This window comes from Lutra lutra, chromosome 6 (genome assembly GCF_902655055.1).
Source record: "Lutra lutra chromosome 6, mLutLut1.2, whole genome shotgun sequence".
In the NCBI taxonomy this organism is placed as follows: Eukaryota; Metazoa; Chordata; class Mammalia; order Carnivora; family Mustelidae; genus Lutra; species Lutra lutra.
Genome location: NC_062283.1, coordinates 13880689 through 13905153, shown reverse-complemented (window position 1 = coordinate 13905153; position 24465 = coordinate 13880689). Strand labels below are relative to the sequence as shown.

General features: G+C 44.0%; 2 protein-coding genes across 2 annotated transcripts in view; both read right to left on the bottom strand.

Annotated features, from left to right (window-relative positions):
• Positions 1-3222: 3222 nt before the first annotated feature.
• On the bottom strand, positions 3223-7317 carry LOC125102427 (terminal nucleotidyltransferase 4A-like). The gene is made up of 2 exons (XM_047733670.1): positions 6612-7317; positions 3223-3816 (listed from the first exon to the last, which is right to left on the bottom strand). Exon 2 carries the CDS (start codon positions 3801-3803, stop codon positions 3402-3404), a length of 402 nt encoding a protein of 133 aa, XP_047589626.1. The 5' UTR covers positions 3804-3816; positions 6612-7317; the 3' UTR covers positions 3223-3401.
• A 3236-nt stretch (positions 7318-10553) lies between these two features.
• Positions 10554-24465, bottom strand: part of MCUR1 (mitochondrial calcium uniporter regulator 1) — a 29251-nt gene continuing 15339 nt past the window's right edge. Inside the window, exons 5-9 of the mRNA XM_047733669.1 lie at positions 22979-23020; positions 22218-22289; positions 16874-16927; positions 14595-14709; positions 10554-13761 (exon numbers count right to left, since the gene is read on the bottom strand). Coding sequence (XP_047589625.1) covers positions 13706-13761; positions 14595-14709; positions 16874-16927; positions 22218-22289; positions 22979-23020 — 339 coding nt within the window. The 3' untranslated portion in view covers positions 10554-13705. The remainder of the gene's footprint in view (positions 13762-14594; positions 14710-16873; positions 16928-22217; positions 22290-22978; positions 23021-24465) is intronic.

Here is a 24465-nt window from a genome sequence, read left to right as displayed (position 1 = left end):
AGACGCCCTCGTGCAGCGCCCTTCCCTTGAACTTGGGCTGGCTCTGGGACGCACACATAACCAGCAGCATGGGGCGGAAGGGGTACTGCGTGGTCTCCAAACCTAGCTCGGGAGAAGCCTGCCACCTTGGTTTCTTGGAAGGGGTACTCTGGGGGAAACTCAGTTGCCAGATGAGAAATCCAATTCCCCTGAACCTGCCATGTTGGGAGAAAGCCCAAGCAAGTCACGTGGTATGGCTGAGTGGAGAACGATGCCGGTGATGGCCCTCGGCTAGTCCCGCTGTGCAGACACGTGAACGAAGAAGCCAGCTTCATGCCATCGCAACGTCCTCTTCAGACGATTTGGCCCCGACCCAGAATCTGATGACCCTAAGTGAAAATTGCCCAGAAGAGCCCACTCAATCCGCAACACATTAGAAATCATAAGAAATTGGTGCTTTAGACCACCAGGTTTCGGAAGGCTTTGTTATCCAGCCAGAGATTGCTGAGATATTTACTCTCCAAGATCCTGAAAATCACAGTGAACGCTCCAACATCCATTTCACTCTTCCTCACTGTGCAATCTGGGTTCCCCTAGGGTACCTCTCATCGGACTATGCTAGTGGTTTTCAAAGTGTGATCCTCTGGCTTCAGTGTTATCTCAGAACTCACTAGAAAGGCAAATTCTGGGACATCTGGGTGGCTCAGTCGGTTAAGCCTCTGCCTTCCGCTCAGGTCATGATCTCAGGGTCCTGGGATCGAATCCTGAATCGGGCTCTCTGCTCAGTGGGAGCCTGCTTCTCCCTCTGGCTGCCGCTCCCCCTGCTTATGCTCTGGCTCTCTCTCTGTCAAATAAATAAGTAAAAAAAAAAAAAAAAAAAAAAAAGGTAAATTCTCAGGCTCTTCTCTAGACCTGCAGAATCAGAAATTCAAGCACCGAGGCCCAGTTATCTGTCTAGTGATTTGTGTTTTCATGCGTCCTTCGGGTAATCCTGACATGTGCGCAAGTTTGAGAACTCCCATCCGTATACCAACCCTGGTAACCCTGTCCATACCTTGCTAGTAACCGCTTTAAGGACCCAGGCCTCAGTCAAGCAGCACCTGGCATTCCCTTGGAGTCAGTCATGAATCCATGCCCGAAGGCATGGTCCCTCCATCCTGGTGACAGTCACTCTGTGAAAGGAGCCGGCCTTAAGAGACAGCTGCCATCAAGAATGGAAGGGAGGGAGGCCAACCAAGCGTGGGTCCCTGGCAGCAGGATTCAGGCAGACCGTGTCTCCTTTGAACTTTGAATTAGGGCGGGTGGGGTGGGGAATGTCCGTCAATTTCCTTACTGCTTAGACCCATGTGAGTTGGCTTCTGGTTTCTTACACCTCCAAACACACAGAGCGTGATGATCTGTCTCTCACGTGGGAGAGGCTAGCTGATTTGCAGTATAGCTCAGACCCCTAGGAAGCAGAAAAGCTAGGGTTGGATCCTAGCAGAAAAGCTAGGATCTCTGTGTTGTAAAAGCCCACCATCATAATGAAGCCCCGAAAGGGTGAGCTTTGCCCTCTTCCTGAGATCAGAAGCTTCTGTGCATACACTCCATGGGTTAGGGTGTCTGACAGAAAAAGGGATACCACGGAATGGGGAAAAGGTCCAGGGAGCGGAGGGAGGTTGCAGAAAAGAGAATTCCTGCAGAATTCTACTCAGGTCTGGCCTCTGCTTGGGTATTTCTTCCTGTCCCTAAATTGAATGACGTCCTTTCTCCTTTCCTTTCCCCCCAAACAGACTGTCATATTCTGTTGTTTTGCAGGGAAGATGCCAGGAGAGGGTAAGGCAGAGTGTTCCTTTGGCGAGCAGGCTGATTGGTCCAAGGAGGTCTATAAACGGCATCCACCCACAGCCCGCTACTCCAAAGACAGTTTATAATCACAAAAGGAACAATCCGGAAGATTCCAGCTGTCAACACAGCTAAAAGGTAGCAGCAGCAGACCTTGCACGGGAGACACAGGCCATGACACGGATTGGGGATTTTTCTAACCTCGGGGATCCTCAGGCTCTATGCCCCCTCAGGGGATGCCAACATTTGAGGGGGGCAGGGGGCTCTTGCCTCTATTCCCCTACACTGTGTTCTCCTCCATCCACTTCTGACACACCCCGGCCTCTTCTGGAACCGACCACGAGAGTGAGGTGCCTAATTTTAACCTGTGATCTGAAGCCCAGTTGGGGGCAGTCCCAAGGTACCAGGTGGCTGCAGCTAGAGGGCCCTTTCAGGGAAAACACGAAACAAGGCTTAAGAGAAACAAGACAAACAAGAAGGGGACAACTCTTTTCCAACTGTCATCCAGAGTTTGAAACATGGGCAGATCAGCTTTGTTAAAAGTTCTGATAAATGTTCTCCTAATTCGAAACCACTGGCTCCGGGAAACAGCAGGCATTTCTTGAAGCCTCGGCTGGTGCGTGGCATTAACTGAGCACTGGGAAAGGACATCAGTGAGGGGACAGTCCTTCCAGGGACGCTTAGAAACGACTATAAAACAAGTCGACAACTAAGATAGAGAGGATAAGACAACAAGGCACCGCCTCCTTCCTAGGTACTATTGTGTCTAAACTACTGTGATCCCAGTCAGGAGCCCAGGCGTAAGCCCTGTCATTATCTCCATTGCACCGATAAGCAAAGCGAGGCACTGGGCGTTTAAGTCATTTTCCCAAGGTCAAGGGATTTCAAACCGAAGCAGGCTGATTCAGGAGGCCGTGCTCCTGACCCTGATGCAGGATGCTAACAGGGAGGAGAGCAGGGAAGAATGGGGTTCACCCATACGGCCCCCTGGAGGAGGTAAGGGTTCAGAAGACTGGTCGGGGGGCGCCTGGGTGGCTCAGTGGGTTAAGCCGCTGCCTTCGGCTCAGGTCATGATCCCAGGTCCTGGGTTCAAGCCCCACATCCGGCTTTCCGCTCAGCAGGGAGCCTGCTTCCTCCTCTCTCTCTGCCTGCCTCTCTGCCTACTTGTGATTTCTCTCTGTCAAATAAATAAATAAAATCTTAAAAAAAAAAAAGACTGGTGGGGATTCAGGGCCTGTTGTTGGTAAATGAGAATGAGCAAGAGGTAAAAAAAAAAAAAAAAACCACACACACACACACACACACAAAACTTAGGTTCCCCTTCTTGCTAACTCATGTTGCCTTTTTCTTAAGATATATTTATTTATTTGAGAGAGAGAGAGCCCCAGCACGAGTGGGGGAGGGGCAGAGAGGGAAAGTCTTAAGCAGACTCCCCGATGAGTGTGGAGCCCGAGGCGGGGCTCTATCTCCCCACCATGAGGTCATGACCTGAGCTGAAAACGGGAGTCGGTGGCTTCCGGCCTCCCCCACCCAGGCGGCCCTGGCCCCCCGTTACCTGTAATGACCGTAGGGGCAAGTCTCTTCCGTAGCTTCGGTCCTTAGGCCCGCGCCAGGCCCTGGGGGCCGGGTTTTCCCCGAGCCGTGGGTCTGGACGGAGAGCGATCCGGTCCCCAGGCTGAGCCGCCCTCCTTCAGAGACACGGAGCCCCAGCTGAGAGCGACCCCGTGGGCCCCGCGCAGCGCTGCCAGCCTCCCCGCGGGCTCCGGCCTTCTGTGCAGCGGCTCCGCTCGTGAGCACACGCCCTGCGCTCCCGGACAGGCCCGGGACCCCAGGGCCACCCAGCCTAGCGTCCTTTCCCCGGCGGGCGCCGCCGAGGCCGGAGCTGGAGGCAGCGGAGGTCTTGGAGAAGGGCCCTTCTGGGTGGGGCTGGATGGTCTGGGCCCCTGGACGGCTGACTTCTGCGCCTGCTGCCGGTCGTAGCGCCCGGTTCTGGCCCCCATGCCTGCTCACTCCCTAGAAGAGAGGCCGGTGGTGAGGATGGGTGGCCTGGGCCCAAGGGGAGTGCCCTGGGCCCTTGTGCTGAGCCTGGGCCCACCCCCACATGGTACCCGCCAGGCGGCTGGGGGGACACATTTCCAAACCCACCAGCTCAGTTTCTCTCCTTGTGCAGACCGGAAGCCGACTCTGCTCCTCATGAAACATTTTGCTTACTGTATTATTTTAAAGATATTAGGTATTTGAAAGAGCACGAGCATGAACAGGGGAAGGGGCAGAAGGAGAGGGAGAAGCAGACCCCCCCCACGACCTCGGAGCCAGACAGGGACTCGATCCTGTGACCTGATCCAAAGGAGTTGCTAAACCCACTGAGCCACCCAGGCACCCTTCCTCATAAAACATTTTAAACAGAGGGATGCACTAGGTCATTTCATTTAGTTATCACTGAACCTTAATCACTAAATAAAAATTTAGGATTTATCAGAAACCAAAAAACATCATCTTGGGAGACTGGGTGGGAATCCTGGGGTGTGCAGGCAAGGTCAAAGGTCAAAAGGTCAAAATGCGAAGGTCAAAAATGTGAAAATGGTTTACAAATGTTTTATAAACTGTAAGACCCTATGTGCAAGAAACTGGAATCACTTATTCCCGGAGTAGGGGGGCCTCCAGTGAGCAACCCGCTCTGTGACCCAGGAAGTCAACTGCACCATTCTCTGGCTTGGGTTCTCCCTCCGAAAACTGAACGTGTAGGATGGACAAGTTTTTTAAAAAAGCAGTTTTTTAATGAGTTCAGTGTACAAGTTACTGATTTGAAGTGTGTTCTCAGTATATTCACAGAGTTGGGCAACCGTCACCATAATCCATTTTTAGAACATTGTCATCACCCCAAAAAGGAACCTTGTACCCTCTGCACTCACTCTCCACCCCCTCAGCCCCAGGCAGATACCAATCCCCTTTCTGTCTCTATGAATTTGCTTATTCTGGTGAAGCTGTGTGCATGTGTGTGTGTGTGTGTGTGTGTACACACATTTTATACACATATACTTTTTTTTTTTAAAGATTTTATTTATTTATTTGACAGAGATCACAGGTAGGCAGAGAGGCAGGCAGAGAGAGAGGAGGAAGCAGGCTCCCCGCCAAGCAGAGAGCCCGATGCGGGGCTCGATCCCAGGACCCTGGGATCATGACCTGAGCCGAAGGCAGAGGCTTAACCCACTGAGCCATCCAGGCGCTCCCATATACTTTTTTTTAACATACAAGAAGCTGCGGTAAAAAGTGAGTGTGCCCTTCAAGTGTGCCCCTTCTTCCTACCATCTGAGATCTAAATTCCCACTTTGCTTGGGAAGAGCAGGACATACACGGTTTCCATGGTAAGCCGAAAGCAGGAAAGAAGGGTTTTATGCAAAGAAAACAGAATTTGGATAAGATGTGAATGCTACCAGGGGCCCAGACAGGATTTGCGTAGCCCAGCTTTCTGGGAAACTTTGAAAAGTGGCTGATTTTTTTTTTTTTCCCTCATGTAGTCCTACAGAGAGTTGGTTGACTTGGTTGATTGGGAATGAAATATCTGAGGGACCCCTGGCTGGCTTAATCAGTGGAGTGTGCGACTCTTGATCTCAAAGTTATGAGTTTGAGCCCTGAATTTGGTGTAAAGATTATTATTTAAAAATAAAATCTTTAGGGGGTGCCTGGGTGGCTCAGTTGGTTAGGCGACTACCTTCAGCTCAGGTCATGATCCCAGGGTCCTGGGATCGAGCCCCACATCGGGCTCCCTGCTTGATGAGGAGCCTGCTTCTGCTTCTCCCTCTACTGCTCTGCCTGCTTGTGCTCTCTCACTCTGTCAAATAAATAAATAAAATCTTGAAAAAAAATAATAAAATTTTTAGGGGCGCATGGGTGGCTCAGTGGGTTAAAGCCTCTGCCTTCAGCTCAGGTCATGATCTCAGGGTCCTGGGATTGAGCCCCGCATCGGGCTCTCTACTCGGCAGGGAGCCTGCTTCCTCCTCTCTCTCTCTGCCTGCCTCTCTGCCTACTTGTGATCTCTCTCTGTCAAATAAATAAATAAAATCTTTTTTAAAAAATAAAATCTTTAAAAAGAAAAAGAATGAAATATCCTAATTATCATATCACCAAAAAAAAAAAAAGATACTAACTAAATAATAACGAATTATTTAAGGTCTACACTTTGGATGAATCTAAGGCTTGGACAGTGGCCTTCATGTCAACATTAATCCTTTTATATAAAGACCCCCGAATAAAATTATGAACATTCACAGTCACCCTGGGATTTATATGAAGGGCTGGTATAATATAATACTTGAGAGCTTATGGTTATTTCCTTGAGGTTATCTGTGTTACTCCAATCCCTGCTATAATCTATACTCCAGCTTTTCTAAGGATTTGTGTTATTTATTTATTTATTTACTTATTTATTTAAGAGAGAGAGAGAGAGAGCACAAGCAGTGAGAGAGACAGAGGGAGAGGGAGAGCAGGGAGCCCAATGTGGGGCTCAATCCCAGGACCCCGGGATCATGACTTGAGCTGAAGGCAGACGCTTAACCGACTGAGCCACCCAGGCGCCCCAGGACTAGTTTTTTGCTGGGATACTGCATCTTTCTCAATAACTTCATCTGTCTTGGTACTCTGGGGAGGTTGCAAGGGAGTGGAGTTAAGGGAAATGTACTTATTTGGGTAGTGGTATAAGCAACATTACTGGTAATTATGAGTAGGTGATTCCAGTTAATTGCACAAGTGGTTTTATAGTTTTATAAAACATTTTCACTTTTTTTTTTATTACCTCATTTGATGCTTACCAAGTGCTATCAGTGGGTAGGGTCTCTATTCCTCAGAGTCAGAATGCTTGGGTTTGAATCTGGAGTCACCGAGTATCAGCTGGGTGCTTGTGGGGCACGTTACTTCGTCTCTGCCTTGATTTCCCCCTCTGTAAAGAGATCATTTCAGTGCTTACTTCCTAGGGATGTGATGAAAAGTAAGTGAGTGGGAAAGACTTTAGAACCATGCCTGAAACACACTAAACCAAAGCTCCATAATGATTCCCATTCTCATTATTATTGTTGCTGTTATTTTAGAAATGTGGGAACCATTGGCTTGGCAAGGTCCAGTGGTTTTCCCAAGAGCACAGCAAGTGGCCAGGCTGGGAGCTGAACCCAGATCTCCTGACTCATCGCATTAGTGGTTGTGAAATTATCTGCCTATAAAAACTGGTGGTTAGCAACCAGAACAAGATATTGTGCCGCTAAAACAAAATCATCACGGTTTTATTAATTGGCAAGCAGAAGTTAATAGACTTTTCCAAACCTTAAACTTTTTGCCTTAGTGTTTGCTAAACCTTGGAGGACTTGGCTATTGTTCTGTCTCCCAGCACTTGCGGTGTTCATAACCAAGCAAAAGCTTTCACATAAGTATTAATGGGGAAGACTCGGAATGACCTGACCATGCTCAGTTCAACAGCTTTTTCATTCTCACTGAGTGCTGGCCTTCTGGTTTAACTGCATTCACGCATCTTTTTTTTTTTTTTTTTAAGATTTTATTTATTTATTTGACAGAGAGATCACAAGCAGGCAGAGAGGCAGGCAGAGAGAGAGGAGGAAGCAGGCTCCCCGCTGAGCAGAGAGCCCGATGCGGGGCTCGATCCCAGGACCCTGAGATCATGACCAGAGCCGAAGGCAGCGGCTTAACCCACTGAGCCACCCAGGCGCCCCGCATTCACGCATCTTAAGCAGACTTTCTGCAGGTGCACCCGTCCTCGGTTGCATGAAGGAATTGGCTTCGCTGGGAATCTGCAGGATCCCACAAAGAACATGATGTTCAGTAAGTTCCACTGCCCCCTTCGCAAGCCTGATGGTCACCAACTGTGCCACAGCCGTTCCTCCCCAACCCTGACTTCTGCCAGATGTAGACTCACTTTTTTTTTTTGTAGACTCACTTTTTTACTGTCCCTCAACCATGTGAATTTCAGATCTAGTATGTATGTTCTGAGTTATTCTTATAGGAGATAGTTGGAAAAGAAGGAACCAGGAAGCTGGGAACAGAGGTCAAGAACAGAGAGGAGAGTTGGGGGAAACGCGTGCTTCTGCCATGCAGCCAAAGGCAACCGAGAAAAAAATAAACCTCAGGACACGGGGGTACAGCACTGTTGAATGGAAGGGGAGTGGTATCTGGGTTATGGTGTGCTTTGGTCAAAATAATTCGGCAAAGCTGAGGATATATTGCCCTGCAGATTGGGGAGGAGTTTTGAGAAATAAGCATGTATGTGAATTTGTTCATTAACAGATTTATTTTTCCTCAAATATGCAAGTTATTTGGAACAAATCCCAAGAATTAGTTTTAGAATTTAAAAAAAAAGGAATTAAAATTTGGTCAGAGAACCAGTAAAAATATTCTGTGGCATAGAATAAAATAAAATTAGCCACAGGTTCTTGGAAATAAAGGGAAAGGACATCCTAAAGCATTTCTAGCCACGAAAGGGTGGTAACTTAATTATATCCTTCTCCCTAGTGTAGAGCCTGTGTTAATCACAAAACACTGTAACCGACACTGTTGAATGCCAACCCAACAAAGACTTCCAGCTTCCCTCTTCCTTGTCCTGCTCCCACCAGAAGGGCTGCAAAAGCTAAACATTCTCTTTTGCAACCTGTCTTGCTGTAGGTAGCCATGTGACCTCATCCTGGCCTATGAGACATCCAGGGTTTTTTGTGGGAGTGGGATAGAGCTTTTTCCTTGACTAAAAGGAGAGAAACCTATGAAAAGAGCACTTGTGCACCTCGCTTTCTTTTTGTTTTGCACGCTGCCATGTGAGGATGTGATGCCTGGAGCTGTGGCAGCCATTTTGTGACCAGGTAATACCAAGGCTGAAGCTGAAAGCTAACACACAGAGGAGGCTAAGAATGGCAAGATGGAAAGAGCTGGGCCCTTGAAAGCAATGTTGAGCTGCCAAACCAACCCTGAGGATCACCTATATTTCTAGACTCAATTAAGTAGTAAATGTCATTTGGTATAAGCCGCTGTTTGTTTTGTGTTACTTACAGTTGAAAGCATCCAACAGCTATGATGTAAAAAAAAAAAAAGAGAGAAAAAGAAAAAAATCCGTAAGTGCTCTTATGGGTTCACGAAGTATCTTGATCCCCCAGGCTTCCATCTTTTCTCCCTAAAATCTCATCACACCTTTTCACAAATAGCCCGGAGACACCACTTGTTACAGCGTCTTTCAGGATGATGTAAGGCTCATGCACACTATAAACTTCTACAAAAGCAAGAGAAATAGTAAAAAAAATGCTTCTGTAGTAGGTAAAGACACTGACTTTCATGCAAGGGACAAGAGGCCACGCAGCAGCTGTTTCTTCCCTCCTGGGAGAACACACGTTGTGGATGGAGTCAGAGGTGGCTGAGGAAGAATTCAAACACCCGTTCGAGACAGTAAAGTGCAGGAAGGACGTGCTGAGGAAAACCATGAGCGCAGCTCCCCGGGCTTTAATATTAAGTTCACCCGAATCTTCAGAATCATGAACCGATGAGTGGGGGGTGAGGGTGGGGATTAATTTAAACTGAGAGAAAAAGAATTAGGACTTTGTAAAATGTTCCACTCCTGTTCCTGAGAGTGCTGGCGTAATAACAGTCATGAGCATGTTTGCAACATGTAAAAGGCGACCTGAAGCTGGGTGTTGCCTGTTTACGTCAAGGATGCAGATGCCCAGTGCCCAGACCCCTCCCCAGCAACCTGCTATCCCTGCTATCCCAGTAGAGGCACCACTGGCAGGACGCTGTGTGGTCAGAGCTCTGCTGTGGAAAGCCGGAGGTTTTGGTTCCAGAGAGAAAGCGGTTTCTAGAAAATGTCATTCTTTGAAGCTGTGTTCTTATTTTGAAAGCCATCAAAGGCCCCAGGCAAAGATTAGGTTTTCAGGTTGCCACACCCTCAGATGTAAAAGCAGGACCAGGTGGGAGGCTGTGCACAGCACCCCACACCCTGCACCCCACACTTGCTCTATAAATGCAGGGGCTGAGTCTGCAAATCTGTCTGCAAAAGTCTGCAAACATTTGGGGACTTTCAGGACCCTTATGGCTCACCTCAGATCTGGTTTATTTGACTCTCTAACTTTGGTAGATTTCTAATTGGAGAAAATGGAGGATACCTAACATTAATTTCTGGGCTATTTCATTCATCCACGTTCCCACGGGGTTTGCTTTTCTCTGGAGCAGACAGACGTTGTTACCCAGAAGGCCACCTGCACGGAGTTGACACTCGAAGAGCTCCCTCCTTGTGCAGCAAGTCCGCAGGCTGCCACTGCGGCTGCTTGCTTCTCATCCTTTCTTCAAGGCTTCGTCTAGGTGAACAAACCCTCCAATCACTAAGCGGTCAGGGACGTGCAGGTGTTTCAGTTGTCCACAATGGAAGCTGGTCTGAGAATTCTGCCCACCCAAAGGTGAGGTAAGAGGTGCAGAGAGGGGTTGACTGCATTTTGACTTTTGCCCTTCTTGAACTTTAATCATAAGCCAAAGGCAAATTCCTTCTTGCTCCAGCTAGCCAGTTCTTAGCCCAGCTAGATCGGGACTTCGATTACTCAAAAACTGAGTCTGCGCAGATACTTCTAAAAACTTGTAATTAAAACTCATTTACCCCTCTATGTAAGCCCCCAGTTCTAACCATCTCGAGTCACATTTTTCTGTACACAGATGAGTGAAAAAAATCTTTTTCTCTTAAAGCACTTCCCCTCAAGTATTTTACACGAGCATGTTAATTCTTTTGAATAAAAAATTTATTTTGCAAATCAAGTAAGCACTTTCAAAGTTATCGTCTATACAAACCCCCTTTTTTAGGGTATTAGGTTTTCTTATAATACACCAGTGCTGTCATATACAATGGAGGGAGTAACATTAAAATACAGCGCAGGCAGAAGTTGTTTTCGATTTGCCAATTCATTGAGTAATTCAAATGAAAGGTGTAGTAGTTACATAGAAACAATTAAATATTTTCCATAATAAAAATATTATACCCACTCATATAACAATATGTAACTGACTATTCGGTTAAGTGATACAATGGTTAATAAACTGATTTGGGTTATCATCAAAAGAACAGAATCAGAAGAACATGAATGTAAATCTAGAAAGACAGATATTTTCAAAAAATTCCAGTGAAGGGCTTTAGCCACTCTCAAACACAAAGAGTACATCAAGAGTAAGTGGTTTCTGTTTAACATGTTCTCTCTTTAGTGTCAGGAAAGCCACAAATTTGATAAACATATGGTAAAGCCCAAGTTTTCTAGACATGAGTTCTGTAGTACCATTTATGTGTTATTTGTTCAGAAATGATGCCAACCCTATCAACAGAGCATGGCCAGGGTCAGGGGGAGGGGGAGCGCGCCCATGCTGAATGGTTAAGTAACAGGCAGAGGCGGCAACAGAGGCGGCTGGAGGCCGGGACACGGGGAGGGAAGCTCACGTCACTGTGCAGCTAGAAAGGGAAAAGCCCGGCTCGGGATTTTTATTTTTAGAGTGTTCTGAGACAAATTCCAGCAAGATGTCTGGTTTGAGTCAAGCCTTTCTTCTTGAACTTGACTTCACAACTGAGGTACTTGGCATACTTAAGGGAAAAAATGAATACACTCAGATTTATTTTTCTTAGATATTAAGGTAGAAAAGTAGCTTAAGGAATAAGAACAGCCCAGAAATCAAAATCCTGTGTCCCGTAAAGAATAGTATGGACAGAAAGGTTTTGCTTATTAATGGAACAGGAAATGGCAGAGAATTGGAGTTTAGGCTCTTTAAACAAGGAAAGGGCAGGGGAGAGCAGAGTGTAGGAATGCAGAGGCACCCCCCAAGAATGGAAAGGAAAGCCAGAGTCTGTCCATTTGATGTTCTGCTTTGGCCATTTGTAGCAAAGGCGTAGCGGGTTATGTGTGTGCTACCTGGCCCTGGTGAATTTCCCAGGTGCTATGGCCTGGGTTACATGGAAGTTGTGCCAGGCATCCTCCCCCTTCTGAAATTAGGCTAAGGCCTAAGTTCCTAGGCGATCGGAATCCCTCTGAACCAAGCTACTTCAGATAGCTGTCCCACTATGTCCAGTCCCAGCATGCTTCCAGTGTTCACAGAAGTCTGGGCTAGCCAGCAGTGGGAAGGGTATGCTTGTATTTCTGGTTTATATGCTTTTCAAATAGAATGCGTTTGACCAAACAAAGGGAACACAGTCCCGAACCTTCCTAACCTCCATAAATGCATGTAATCTGAGCCACCAAAAGGCAAGTTCTTTGTTCTCGATGCTGCGGGTACTGGGAGTCTGTTCTGTACTGCAGAAAACTACACACGAAAATCCAAGGCCCAAATTAAGTGACTGCTGCAGCCAGTATAAACCAGTAGGAATGTCATCCGGAATACTTTTGGCAGATAAAAGAGTGTCACCCCGCTGAACGATATTTTCAAATATTATATCAGGAAGTAAGGTCACTTTGCTTGTTTCTAACCTAAGCAAGTTAGTGTTTGCTTTGAAACATAATTGCATACAGTGCTTTTTTCCTCTTGGGGATTCTTTCGATTTTGGAGGAGTATCTGTGCTCCAGGCCCTTTCTCCAAGCTCTTACTAACAATAGTTATATTAAGTAGTTGCAAATGTGGTCTTAATGGGATGTCATTTACTTAAATCTGTAATACTTAAGGCAACTGCTCAATGTGCAGTATTTTCTGGGGATCCTTTTCTGAAAGCGGAAGCACAAATGGCTACGGTATTTTACAAAGCCGTTGAGATAATTTTGGATCAAGTTTAAAACAATCAAATAATTATTCACTTTGAAACTGATACCACTGATGCCAAAGTACTCGATTTTCAGGCTCATCTGGAGCTCAGCAGCTTTGTGCTAAACACATGTTTAAAAAAAAAAAAAGAAAAAAAGACACTGACTTACATTTTCTGAAGTTCAGAAAGACATCCAAAGGACAAAGGTAACTTTTTTGCTAATGCGGTTACAACAGTGACAGTGGGTGATTTATCCTACCTATTCGATCAACATCGATCGACAAGTGCCCGTGTAGTTTCTCCACTGTACCAGGTCATGTGCGCGTGCGTGAAGGCAGAGAAAGACACAAACACGTTCTCTACGTTCTCGTTTTTTAAAATGCTTATTCTCTCCCACACCAGTCATTCAAATAACGTGAGAATGTCCTTCTCTACAGGAACCCCAGCAGGCACGCGCGCGCACACACACACACAATGTAAGGGTGGGAGAGAAATCTAGCACTCTGAGAGGCAAAACCAGAGTCCCCATTTGTAATGATTACAAAATTTCATCAGGCAACAAGATTTTCTGGCTGAAAGGCACATGAAAAATAACCATGACAACTTACTAAGACAATGGAAATTAAGAGAAAAATAACTGCTTTAGGGGGATAGTACAGGTGAATCATTAGCACACCAACCCACTGGGGCTGCCCCCTAACGTGGGCACTGGCTGAGGGGAAGGGCTTGGTCAGAGGGATAGAGGGTCTGGTGCTCTTGGTTTAGTTTCGGTGATCCTTTAGCACTTAGTGAAGTCATTGTACCTTTTAAATAGAGACCCCCAAAATCCTCTATGTGACAGAAGATTGAAAATTGTAGGGTTATATAAATATTTACTGTTGGCATGTCCCACAGGTTAGACCAAGTTCACTGGTCTGGCTGAGTGGGGTCTTCCGTGTTTTGTCCACCACCACTCAAAGGTACAAAGGCAACTAAACAGAAAAGACAGAAGAACGATTATGACTTCTTTCCTTGGTTGTATGTCCATAATCTGCATAAAATAAATAATATATATTAAGTCAAAACTGGGGTTAAAATCTGGAAATGAGGGGGGGCAAAGAGGCCCAGCAATCTGGTATTCTTAAGGCAAAACAATAGGGATCTCTTTAAATAGACACTTTATTATATCCATAGGCGATAAAATCCCAGAGCTACTGTTAGGCACGTAAATACAGATCCTGTAAGAAAAAAAAAAATTGAGCATAGTATTAGTTGTGTTAAGAGTTACTTAAAGAAAAACGTTTTATTAAGAAAACATACAGGCGCTTATCCACCTATCCACCAAACAGAAAAACCAACCCAAGAAACTCAGATCGCATGTGAGGTGCCACATTCAACGAGACACCCGCCCACTAAAACACTCCACTCTTTGCAATCATCTTCAAAGCAGAAAAGTATCCAATAGTCAGCGAAACTTTTCAATGAACCTCAGAAATTCTGTGATCACAAAGGATATGTGTATGTACTATAGAGGGCCACACCCTTTAAAACGTCACCAACAAAATTCCACTTCTAACTGCTATTATAACTTGAATATATTGATAAATCCAAAATGTTAAATGTGAATTAATAACCAAGTTGTTTTTATATGTGAATTTTCATTCCCTTTTTTGGCTCAAAAATTACAAAACCAAAATAACTCCTTATAAGGAGTGTCCCCGATTGAAGCAGGAAGATCGCAACTCAAAAGCCTTTCCTCCCATCCGTAAAATACTGTCTTGAATTTCACTAAAAAAAATTCCAAGTAACAACAGTGCAGTGACAGTATCCTATAAAACTTAAGATTCCACCAGTTGTAAAGCACATCATTTTACTACTAAGGAAAAAAAAAATACTGATTACTGTATGATACTCCATCTATTGGAAATGATTACCTGCCTTCTAATTTCAGAGATGTTAAAAGATGAAAAAAATGTGTTAGAATAGAAGAAACGCAGCATCTGTCTTTGATTTATTTTCCAAATTTTACGAATTTTCCACTTGTGAACTATCCAGACGCAAAAGAGCTTACCTGCTAAATATTTAATATTATCAAGCTTGTGTGACTCCAGCATGGTTTTGAGGCCAGCGACCTCAGTGTCTATCTTCCTGTCTGTCTGGGTGACAGCCCGATCTTGCTGGGCATGCTTTCAAAACAAAGAGATTCACAGCATTAAACCACTTAGGATACACCTGCCATCCCCTCGGCTCCCGCCATCCCATAGGCCCTCCGCAGCAGCGGGAAGTCCCGGGTAAAGAAGGGCTACGCTTAGGGAGACCTGGGCTTTAGCTTTAGTTCTACTATGCTCACGTTATGTTGCGTTGGTCAGGGCCTTTAACTGTCTCTGGGCTTGTTTACTTTAATTTGAAAAAAAAAAAAAAAAAAACACAAAAAAAATCACCAAAACCCCAAAACAAACAAATACCACTGGCCCTGTCCTCACACAGGACAATCAAATGTGATAATGTAAAAAAAGCTTCTGTAAAGGATACACTGGTCTACAAATTAAGGTTAAAGTTAAAAGACAGTCTGTACTCAAAGACAATAAAGGTACCTCATTTTTTCCCTCTTGATGATAGGTAGACAGAAAATGCTTTCAAAAGTGAACACAGGGACTCCTGGGTGGCTCAGTCGGTTGAGTGTCCGCCTTTGGCTAGGGTCATGATATCAGGGTCATGGGATGGAGCCCTGCTTTGGGCTCCCTGCTCAGCAGGAGACTGTTTCTCCCTCTCTACCTACCGCTCTCCCTGCTTGTGCTCCCTCTCTGACAAATTAAATAAATAAAATCTTTAAAAAAATAAATAAATAAAAAGTGAATGCAATCTTAGATAATCTAAAAGCAACAGTGTTTGCCTTGACACAATTCCTATTCACATTTTAAACTTTTCTTCTTTCATAGTTCAAACACCAAGTATTTTATTAGTATGAGGCTTGTTATACCAAAGGCTTCTTTTCCAAATACAATACAGTTAAACTAGATATACAACCATCCTCTAAGGGTGACAAGTTTGGCTGATGTTATAAAGGGGTTGTAACATTTTATTAATGCACAAAAATAATTCACTAAATATCCCAGGACAAGTAAGTACAATTGACCCTTTAACAATGGTTTAAAGTGCACGGGTCCACTTACACCTGATTTGTTTCAATATGGTACAGTGCTATAAATGTATTTTCTCTTTCTTATGATTTTAATAAGAGCTTACTTTGTTTTAGTGTGTAATACACATAACATAAAAAATTTGTGTTAATTGGCGTTTGTGTTATCAGAAAGGCTTCCGGTCCACAGTGGGCTATTAGCAGTTAACTTTCTGGGGAGTCAAAAGTTATATGCAGATTTTTGACTATGTGGGAGGGTCCCTAACCTCCCTACTGTTCAAGGGTCATTTGTATGTAGTTCCTTATGGCTAACAAGTCTGGTAATGAACAAGGAAATAGAGGTCTGGATGAGCAGAAACATATTCCAGAGGAATATTCTACTATTCTCTGATGGAAGTGTCTTGCACGTTTTAGAGGTCCCAAGTAACAGAAGACAGAAAAAAAGTAAAGCATGTCGTAAATTTGAAAAGTAATTTTAAAAATCGCCATTCCTTATTATTCTTCAATCATTGGGATTTAAACTTTCATGAAGATAAACAAATATTCTATTAAGTGCCAAGAAAATTCCAGGATACCCCACTTCTGGGCACCTGCCCCAGAGAAGTGAAAACAGGGACTCCCAACAGATACTGGCACAACCACAGCAGCATGACTCCCAACGGCTAAAAGATGACGGCAACCCAAGTGTCCACTGGCAGGATAATCCAGCTATGGTCTATCCGCAAATGGAATGTTATTTAGCTTTAAAAAGGAGGGAAATTCTGACAGGCTACGACATGGATGAACCTTGAGGACATTATGCTAAGCGAAGTCAGTCAGTCACAAAACAAATATTGTGTGATTCCACTTATATGAGGTTCCTAGAGCAGTCAGTTCATAGAGATAGAAAGCAGAATGGCGGGGAGAAGGGAATGGGAGTTAGCGCGTAACAAGTCATATCAGGGTTACAAGATGTAAAGAGCTCTGCGGATGGGTGCCAGAGATGGTTGAATAAGGATGTGAATGTACTTAATGCCACTGAACTGTTTGCCTAAAAATGGTTAAGATGTAATTTTATGTGTACTTTACCACAATGAAAAAAACCCCAGAACACAGCCTAGGACACAAAACTTGAGAACCCTCCCATAACAATCATTACAAAGGACAGTAACCACACGTGGGATGAAGCCAAGATGAAAACAATGACCACGAAAAGTAGTCTCATTTCTTACCAATGCCACCATTTCTGTCCTCATTTCCAGCAGCTTCCTTTCATTCAACGAGTACTGAAACCAATGAACATGTAACACAGGTCAGATTCTGATTTATTCCTCTCTCTCCTTTTCTGCTGCCTTAAATATTCTGGTCTCAGTACTTCCAAGAATATAGGACACTAGACATCACATCTGGAATCAAGTAGCCTACTTGCCCCTTTCCCTTAGATGTATTTTTTTTTTTTAAAGATTTTATTTATTTATTTGACAGACAGAGATCACAAGCAGGCAGAGAGGCAGGCAGAGAGAGAGGAGGAAGCAGGCTCCATGCTGAGCAGAGAGCCCGATGCGGGGCTCGATCCCAGGACCCTGAGATCATGACCTGAGCCGAAGGCAGCGGCTTAACCCACTGAGCCACCCAGGCGCCCTAGATGTATTTTTTTGAAGTTTCTTTCCTTTTTCAAAGATTTTATTTGTTTACTTGAGAGAGTCACAGCACAAGCAGGGGGAGCAGCAGGCAGAGAGAGAAGCAGACTCCCCACTGATCAGGGAGCCTGATGATGGGGCTCGATCCCAGGAGCCCAGGATCACGACCTGAGGGAAAGGCAGATACTTAACCATCCAGTATCTGGATTCCCTTTGTCACCTTTCACCTCTCTCCTCTGCTCCTGTCATCTGTTCACTGTGATGCCATTTGGCCCCTCCCCCTACTGTAACGGGTTCTCCAGGCACCAGTTTGCATGGCTGCCGAATCGTGTGCTTTTTGCTGCTTTTGAGAGGGTTGCAAAAGTGGGGAACAATATAGTTTGGAGCTAACCTGTTCAATCACAAAACTGGTCACTACCTGAGGCTTAGACAAAATTAGGAATGTTATAAAACTGGGGGAAAAATAGTTTCAAGGAATATTTTTATGTGACAGGCACTGCCTAAAGATACAATATAAATACACTGGTACAAGATAAGCATTAAACCATCACATGTTGATTTAAATTAAACAAAACCCTACTTGGGTGTGTCACAATCCAGTGTTACTGAAGGAACTGACCAGCATGCCCCAGAATCAAAGTGGTATCTTGCCTTTGGCTATTGACTTTGGGGGGGGGGGGGGGGGCTATTGACATTTATGCAAAAATTTAGTGCAATTTTGTTGACACAGAGACCAAAATCAGACATATCTCCTTAGCAGTGGGTATTAGGATTTAATTGAGCAAATGAAAAATTAGCATTTTTTTTAAAGATTTTATTTATTTATTTGACAGAGAGAGATCACAAGCAGGCAGAGAGGCAGTCAGAGAGAGAGGAGGAAGCAGGCTCCCCGCTGAGCAGAGAGCCCGATGCGGGGCTCGATCCCAGGACCCTGAGATCATGACCTGAGCCAAAGGCAGCGGCTTAACCCACTGAGCCACCCAGGCGCCCCGAAAAATTAGCATTTAATTCTTCAGTAAGGTAATGCTATGATGGGGAGAAAATTAGTGCTGTTGTATCTAGAAAACTTTCTAACTATAAAATGTTCCTCTGGACTACCAGGGTGCTAGGGTATAAAAAATAATATTGCTCAGAAATTTTTAAATTAAAAAAAATTTAAAAAAAATTTTTTTTAAAAAGTTGGAGAAAACCCCCCCAAACCTCAAACCAAGCACCAATCAGGACCAAAGAATGCTGATCTCTGCCTAAACTTCAGGGTTTTAGAAGAGGAAGGAGCTATGCATCGAAATGCCACAAGAGGGCAGGGTGGACCAGATTTTTCAGTCAGTATTCACCCGCCACAAGAGAAAAGCCAAGCCTCAATCTTGGCCCTGCCGTGATTTTTTTTTTTTAAAGATTTTATTTATTTATTTGACAGAGAGAGATCACAAGTAGGCAGAGGCAGGCAGAGAAAGAGGAGGAAGCAGGCTCCCCACCAAGCAGAGAGCCCAATTCGGGGCTCGATCCCAGGACCCTGAGATCATGACCTGAGCCGAAGGCAGAGGCTTAATTAAGCCACTGGGCCACCCAGGTGCCCCGCTGCCGTGATTTTTATGTGACTCTATCTCCCTGTATCCCAAAGTGGCTTAGAGGCCATACTGCTCTGAAACTGACTGTAAGTAGCACCAGTTATAGAACTGAAACAGAACTTTATTCAACAAGGAGAGGGAAGGTCCCGTCACTCCTCTTTACCAATGCACACTGAATACACACTGCTGTCCTGTACTCAAGTCTTCTCAGTTTAGGATAACCACGAACCACTTCTCAGCTAGGTTAGAAAGTCCCATCGACTCACGGGCTTTCACCCATGTTCAGCAGGCGCACAGCTCTTAGCTAAGGGCATCTTCCTAAATCAAGTGCATTCAGATTTTTTTGCTAAGTACAAAACCCGTAAGGTCAAAGGTAATTAAAAGAGTTTCTCCTTCAGGTGCCTAGGTGGCTCGGTGGGTTAAAGCCTCTGCCTTCAGCTGAGGTCATGATCTCAGGGTCCTGGGATGGAGCCCCACATCAGGCTCTCTGCTCAGCGGGGAGCCTGCTCTCCCCCCTACCCACGCCGTACCCCCCCCCCACCTCTCTGCCTACTTGTGATCTGTCTGCTGAATAAATAAATAAAAAAAGAGTTTCTCCTTGGGGATGGGGTAACTGCAGGATGGACATTAAGGAGGGCTCATGATGTAATACACACTGGGTAATATATAAATAAGACTGAGGAATCACTAAAACTAGTAATACACTATATGTTAATTAATTGAATTTAAATTTAAAAGATTGAATCTGTTAAGATGGTTAAAAAAGAGTATTTTAGAGGAATTTGAAATTAAAATTCTAAATAACAGTGCTATGCAGAGACATTTGACACCTAAGGCAAAAGGAAAGTTTGGATATTTCATCTGTCATAGATTTTATGTTAATTTAAGTATTTTACTACTGCATTGAAGTATTATTCATCCTAATTAAAAAATTTTTCCTTTTCTAGAGAATAATCATACACTAGCACCTGTTAAATATTTTAGTGATGCTAGGTGAATTAATTTTTACTGTTGAAAAGTGGTTTTTGAGACAAGAAAGACAGGTGACATGGGAATAATGATTTTGTACAACAAAGCTCAGCCTAACTCTTGAAATCCAGAGGTGGTTCCAAAATAGAGTTAAGTGCTTATTTGAATTTCAGTATTAGCTTCACTTATCATTGTAGTACATTTTGGTTAAAAGCAAACTGTGATAAACCAGGAGACAATGAACAACTGTGTATACCCAGTTTCTACATGTGAATCCAGTTCCGTGTTAGTTAAAATATGCCTCACACAGCCCATTTCTCATTATTCTAAGAATAAAGAAGGTATCTAACCACTGCTATCAAATTCAAATAAAACCCAAACAAGAAGATAGATGGGTTAAAAGTCACTAAGGCAACTCAACATTATTATTAGAGGGGCGCCTGGGTGGCTCTCAGTGAGTTAAGCCTCTGCCTTCAGCCCAGGTCACCGTCTCAGGGTCCTGGGATCGAGCCCCGAATCGGGCTCTCTGCTCCGTGGGGAGTCGGCTTCCTCCTCTCTCTCTGCCTACCTGTGATCTCTGTCTGTCAAATAAATAAACTCTTTAGAAAAAAAAAGGTACAAACTTACAGCTGTAAAATAAGTCCTGGGATGTCATGCATGGAGACTACAGTGAGTAACAATACTCTATTTGAAAGTTGCTAAGAGAACAGATCTCAAAAGTTCTCATCACAAGAAAAAAATTTTGTACCTACGTGTGATGACAGATGGTAACTAGACTTCCGGTGGTGACGACCCTGCAGTGTATGCAAGTAGCAGATCATCATGTTGTTCCCCTGAAACTAACGTAATGCTGTCTATGTCAATTATAACTGAATAAAATAAAAAATTGAAAAGTGCTGCTGTGCAAACTCGGAAAAAAAAAAATAGTAGTCCCATGCATTATTTTTGAAAAACCAAGGGTAGCAGAACTGTATCTGTGCAGCTTTCTTGAGTCCTGTACACAATCCCACAAGTTAACCACACAGGGGCAAGTGCCCTTGCGCTTACTTACTTACAGCCTACATTTCTGAGACCCCCTTTTCTTTTTTTAAAGATTTATTTATTTATTTATTTATATGAGAGAGAGAGAGAGAGAGAGCGCGCGCGTGCGCGCATGTGTGCACACATGAGCAGGGGTAAGGGCAGAGAGGGAGGGAGTAGCAGGCTCCCCACCCCAAGCAGGAAGCCTGACGAGGAACCCAGGACCCTAGGAACATGACCTGAGCCAAAGGCAGACGCTCAACCAACTGAGCCACCTAGGCGCCTCTTCTGAGATCTTTCTGGTAGCAAATGCACAGAAATACTTTTCCTAATTAAAATTTTCAATTTAGGGGCGCCTGGGTGGCTCAGTGGGTTAAAGCCTCTGCCTTCGGCTTGGGTCGTGATCCCGGGGTCCTGGGATCGAGCCCTGCATCGGGCTCTCTGCTCGGCGAGGAGCCTCCTTCCCTTCCTCTCTCTCTGCCTGCCTGTGATCTTGGTCTGTCAGGTAAATAAATAAAATATTTAAAGAAAAAAAAATTTTTTTTTCAATTTAGTGTAACTTAAAAAATTGTTTTGAATTTGCATTTGGAAACAATGCAATCAAGTCATTAAGATTTCTCTATTTAAAAGTTTAAAAAGGCTATATGGGGGGCGCCTGGGTGGCTCAGTCGGTTGAGCCTTTGCCTTCGGCTCAGGTCATGATCCCAGAGTCCTGGGATTGAGCCCTGCATCGGACTCTCTGCTCAGCGGGGAGCCTGCACCCCGTCCCCTGCTGCCGCCTCTCTGCCCACTTGTGATCTCTGTCAAATAAATAAAATATTAAAAAAAAACTTTTTAAAAGACTATATGGGAAATTTTTTTTAATCTTGAATTTCAGTGTAGAATTAAATTTAATATTATTCAAGGCAGATGATCAACTTAACTTTAGAAAAATCTGGACCTGTAGAGGCTTAAGTTAGATGAAATAGGGTGAGATTTGGTTTGATTTCTTTGGTAATATCTAAGTCACACATAATTTAGTCTCTCTCCCTCTCTGACATAAAACGAGATTCAAACTTGATTTGACCAAGAGTTTCATTTTTTATAAGGTTTTACTTTTAAGTAATGTCTACACAATGCAGGGCTTGAACTCATTACCTCACGATCAACAGTCACACACACTCTACCAACTGACCCAAGATTGGGAGCCAGGCGCCTCCCAAGATTTTCATTTTATTTTTCAAAGTTATCAAACTTAAGCTCTAAGCTAGAATACAATTAAAGAGAAAACCGTGTCTAGCAACGATGCACAGGTGAACTGTCTATATACTCAGACCAGACCGAGCATTCCATCCTACAAAGCGATGAATTCACACTCTGTTTTTAATAAAGAAACATACCAATTCCTTCACTCTGCTCTTTTCTAGATTGAAGTCTAACTTGGTATCTGTTCGGACTTTGACCACTTCATCCTGTCAGGAGGGCAAACAAAGAGAAAGAAATCCAAAGTGAGAAATGGAAACCCTCTTGGGATGAAGCCTGGGACTTCCCAGACATGTACACAAATGACGCCAGCTTATGCATGAGTCAGGCCAGAGTGGGTTCCTGCTGCTTTTAATCCTGAGATTCCCAGTGTAATCTCCTTATGGAATTTATGACTGAAGCTGTTCCCTGGCCAACTCTGGAAAGCAGAGAAGGACTCAAAGGAGGAAAATATGAAATTCTGGTTTAAATAAAGCCTTCTTTCTAACACTCATCACAACCTTTTCTTCCTTAACATCCATGTCCTTTCTACTTTAAAAAAAAAAAAAGAAATCAAACAGCTGGCACAGTCAGCATTCTGAAATCACACGTAATTCTCTAAACCCAGTCTGTTCTAACAGAACCTAAAGGCTCCATATGTTGCAACTTCAACATTTAATTTAAAGATAACTCCATTTATCCTAGAACACAATTTTCTTAATGAATTTGTTTACAGACCTCACCAACTTATTCATTGTGTTCTTAGCTAAGCCTTCTAGTGTGTACTTTTGAGACGTATTACACAAATGCTCAACATGGGATTAAGTTTTTAAGAACACCTAAAGAACTTCTGACATGGTATTTATTACTATGTTTAAGTAACTGACTACAAGCATGCAAGGAGGAGTGAGGGTCTCACCATTATTTGTTGTTTTAATCGATGTAGCTCCACGTTTATCTTCTAAAAACACATTAAAAAAAAAAGTCATGGATATGGCTAGAAGGTTAGAAAAAAATACCTAAAACTTGGTAATAAACATACATTAGAATATGTTTCATGCACAGTTCTAGCTGCATTCAGAATGAAGCATGAGCTGAAAAGTCTTGGGAGCAGACACGATTATCTGTCATACCAGGATGGTATTACAATGCATGCGCCTACTTGGGTGCCTCGGTGGCTCAGTCATTAAGCATCTGCTTTTGGCTCAGGTCATGATCCCAGGGTCCTGGGATCCAGCCCCTGCATTGGGCTCCCTGCTCAGCAGGAAATCTACTTCTCCCTCTCCCACTCCCCCTGCTTGCGTTCCCTCTCTCTCTTGCTCTGTCCAAATAAATAATTAAAAATCGAAAAAAAACAAAAACAACAACAAAAAAACCCTGCATGTGCCTATCTTGAGATCAATTTCATCCTGAAGGTTACATAAGATCAGTAACACAGTTTTAATTTTTTTTAAAGTAGGCTCCCTAGCGTGGAGCCCAGCATGGGGCTCATGTTTCTTATGACCCTAAGATCATGACTCATGACCCTGAGATCAAGACCTGAGCCAAGATCAAGTCAGAGGCTTACTGACTGAGCCACCCCAGTAACACGTTGTTTTTAACATACACCTTTGCCTCCAGAGGCCCTGCTGTCTTTATACCTACTTCAATTTTTCTTTTAACAAATTCTGCCTTCAAATAGCCGATTTCAAGGGCAAATGTGAGAGTTTCAAACTACTGTTTTGCTAGAAGGCCGTTCATAAGACTAAGATGAATCACTAATAAATGGACTTTATTTGAGACTTTAAATAGGACTGAAAACAAAAGAAGGATGCAAACACAGCACTCACTTCAGTGCTGAATGCCACACTTAAGAAACCAAGGGATACACTGCAACGACGTGGATGGAATTAGAGGGTATTATGCTAAGCGAAATAGGTTAATCAGAGAAAGACAAATACCATGATTTCACTCATATGTGGAATTTAAGAAACAGATGAACATATGGGAAGTGAAGGAAAAATACAGTAGGATAAAAGAGAGGGAGGCAAACCATAAGAGACTCCTAATCATGGGAACAAACTGGGGGTTGCTGGAGGGGCTGGGGGTGGGGTGGGGTGGGAGGATGGGGTAACTGTGTGACGGGCATTAAGGAGGGCACGTGATGTAATGAGCACTGGGTGTTAAATGTAAGTGATGAATCACTAAATTCTACTCCTGAAACTTGTTAATATACTGTATGTCAACTAAACTGAATTAAACAAACAAACAAAGAAAAGAACCCCACCCCAGAAACCAAGGGATATTTTACAGCAAGACTTTGTGATAACCAGAAGCTGGAAACAATTCTAATATGCAGTTGGCCCCTGAACAACACAGGGGGTTAGGGGCACTAATCACCCCTCTCCCCGTTAAAAATCTCATATA

Excerpts from the sequence above, each read along its gene's own strand:
- LOC125102427 (XM_047733670.1), bottom strand. The coding sequence starts at position 3,803 with ATGGGGGCCAGAACCGGGCGCTACGACCGGCAGCAGGCGCAGAAGTCA.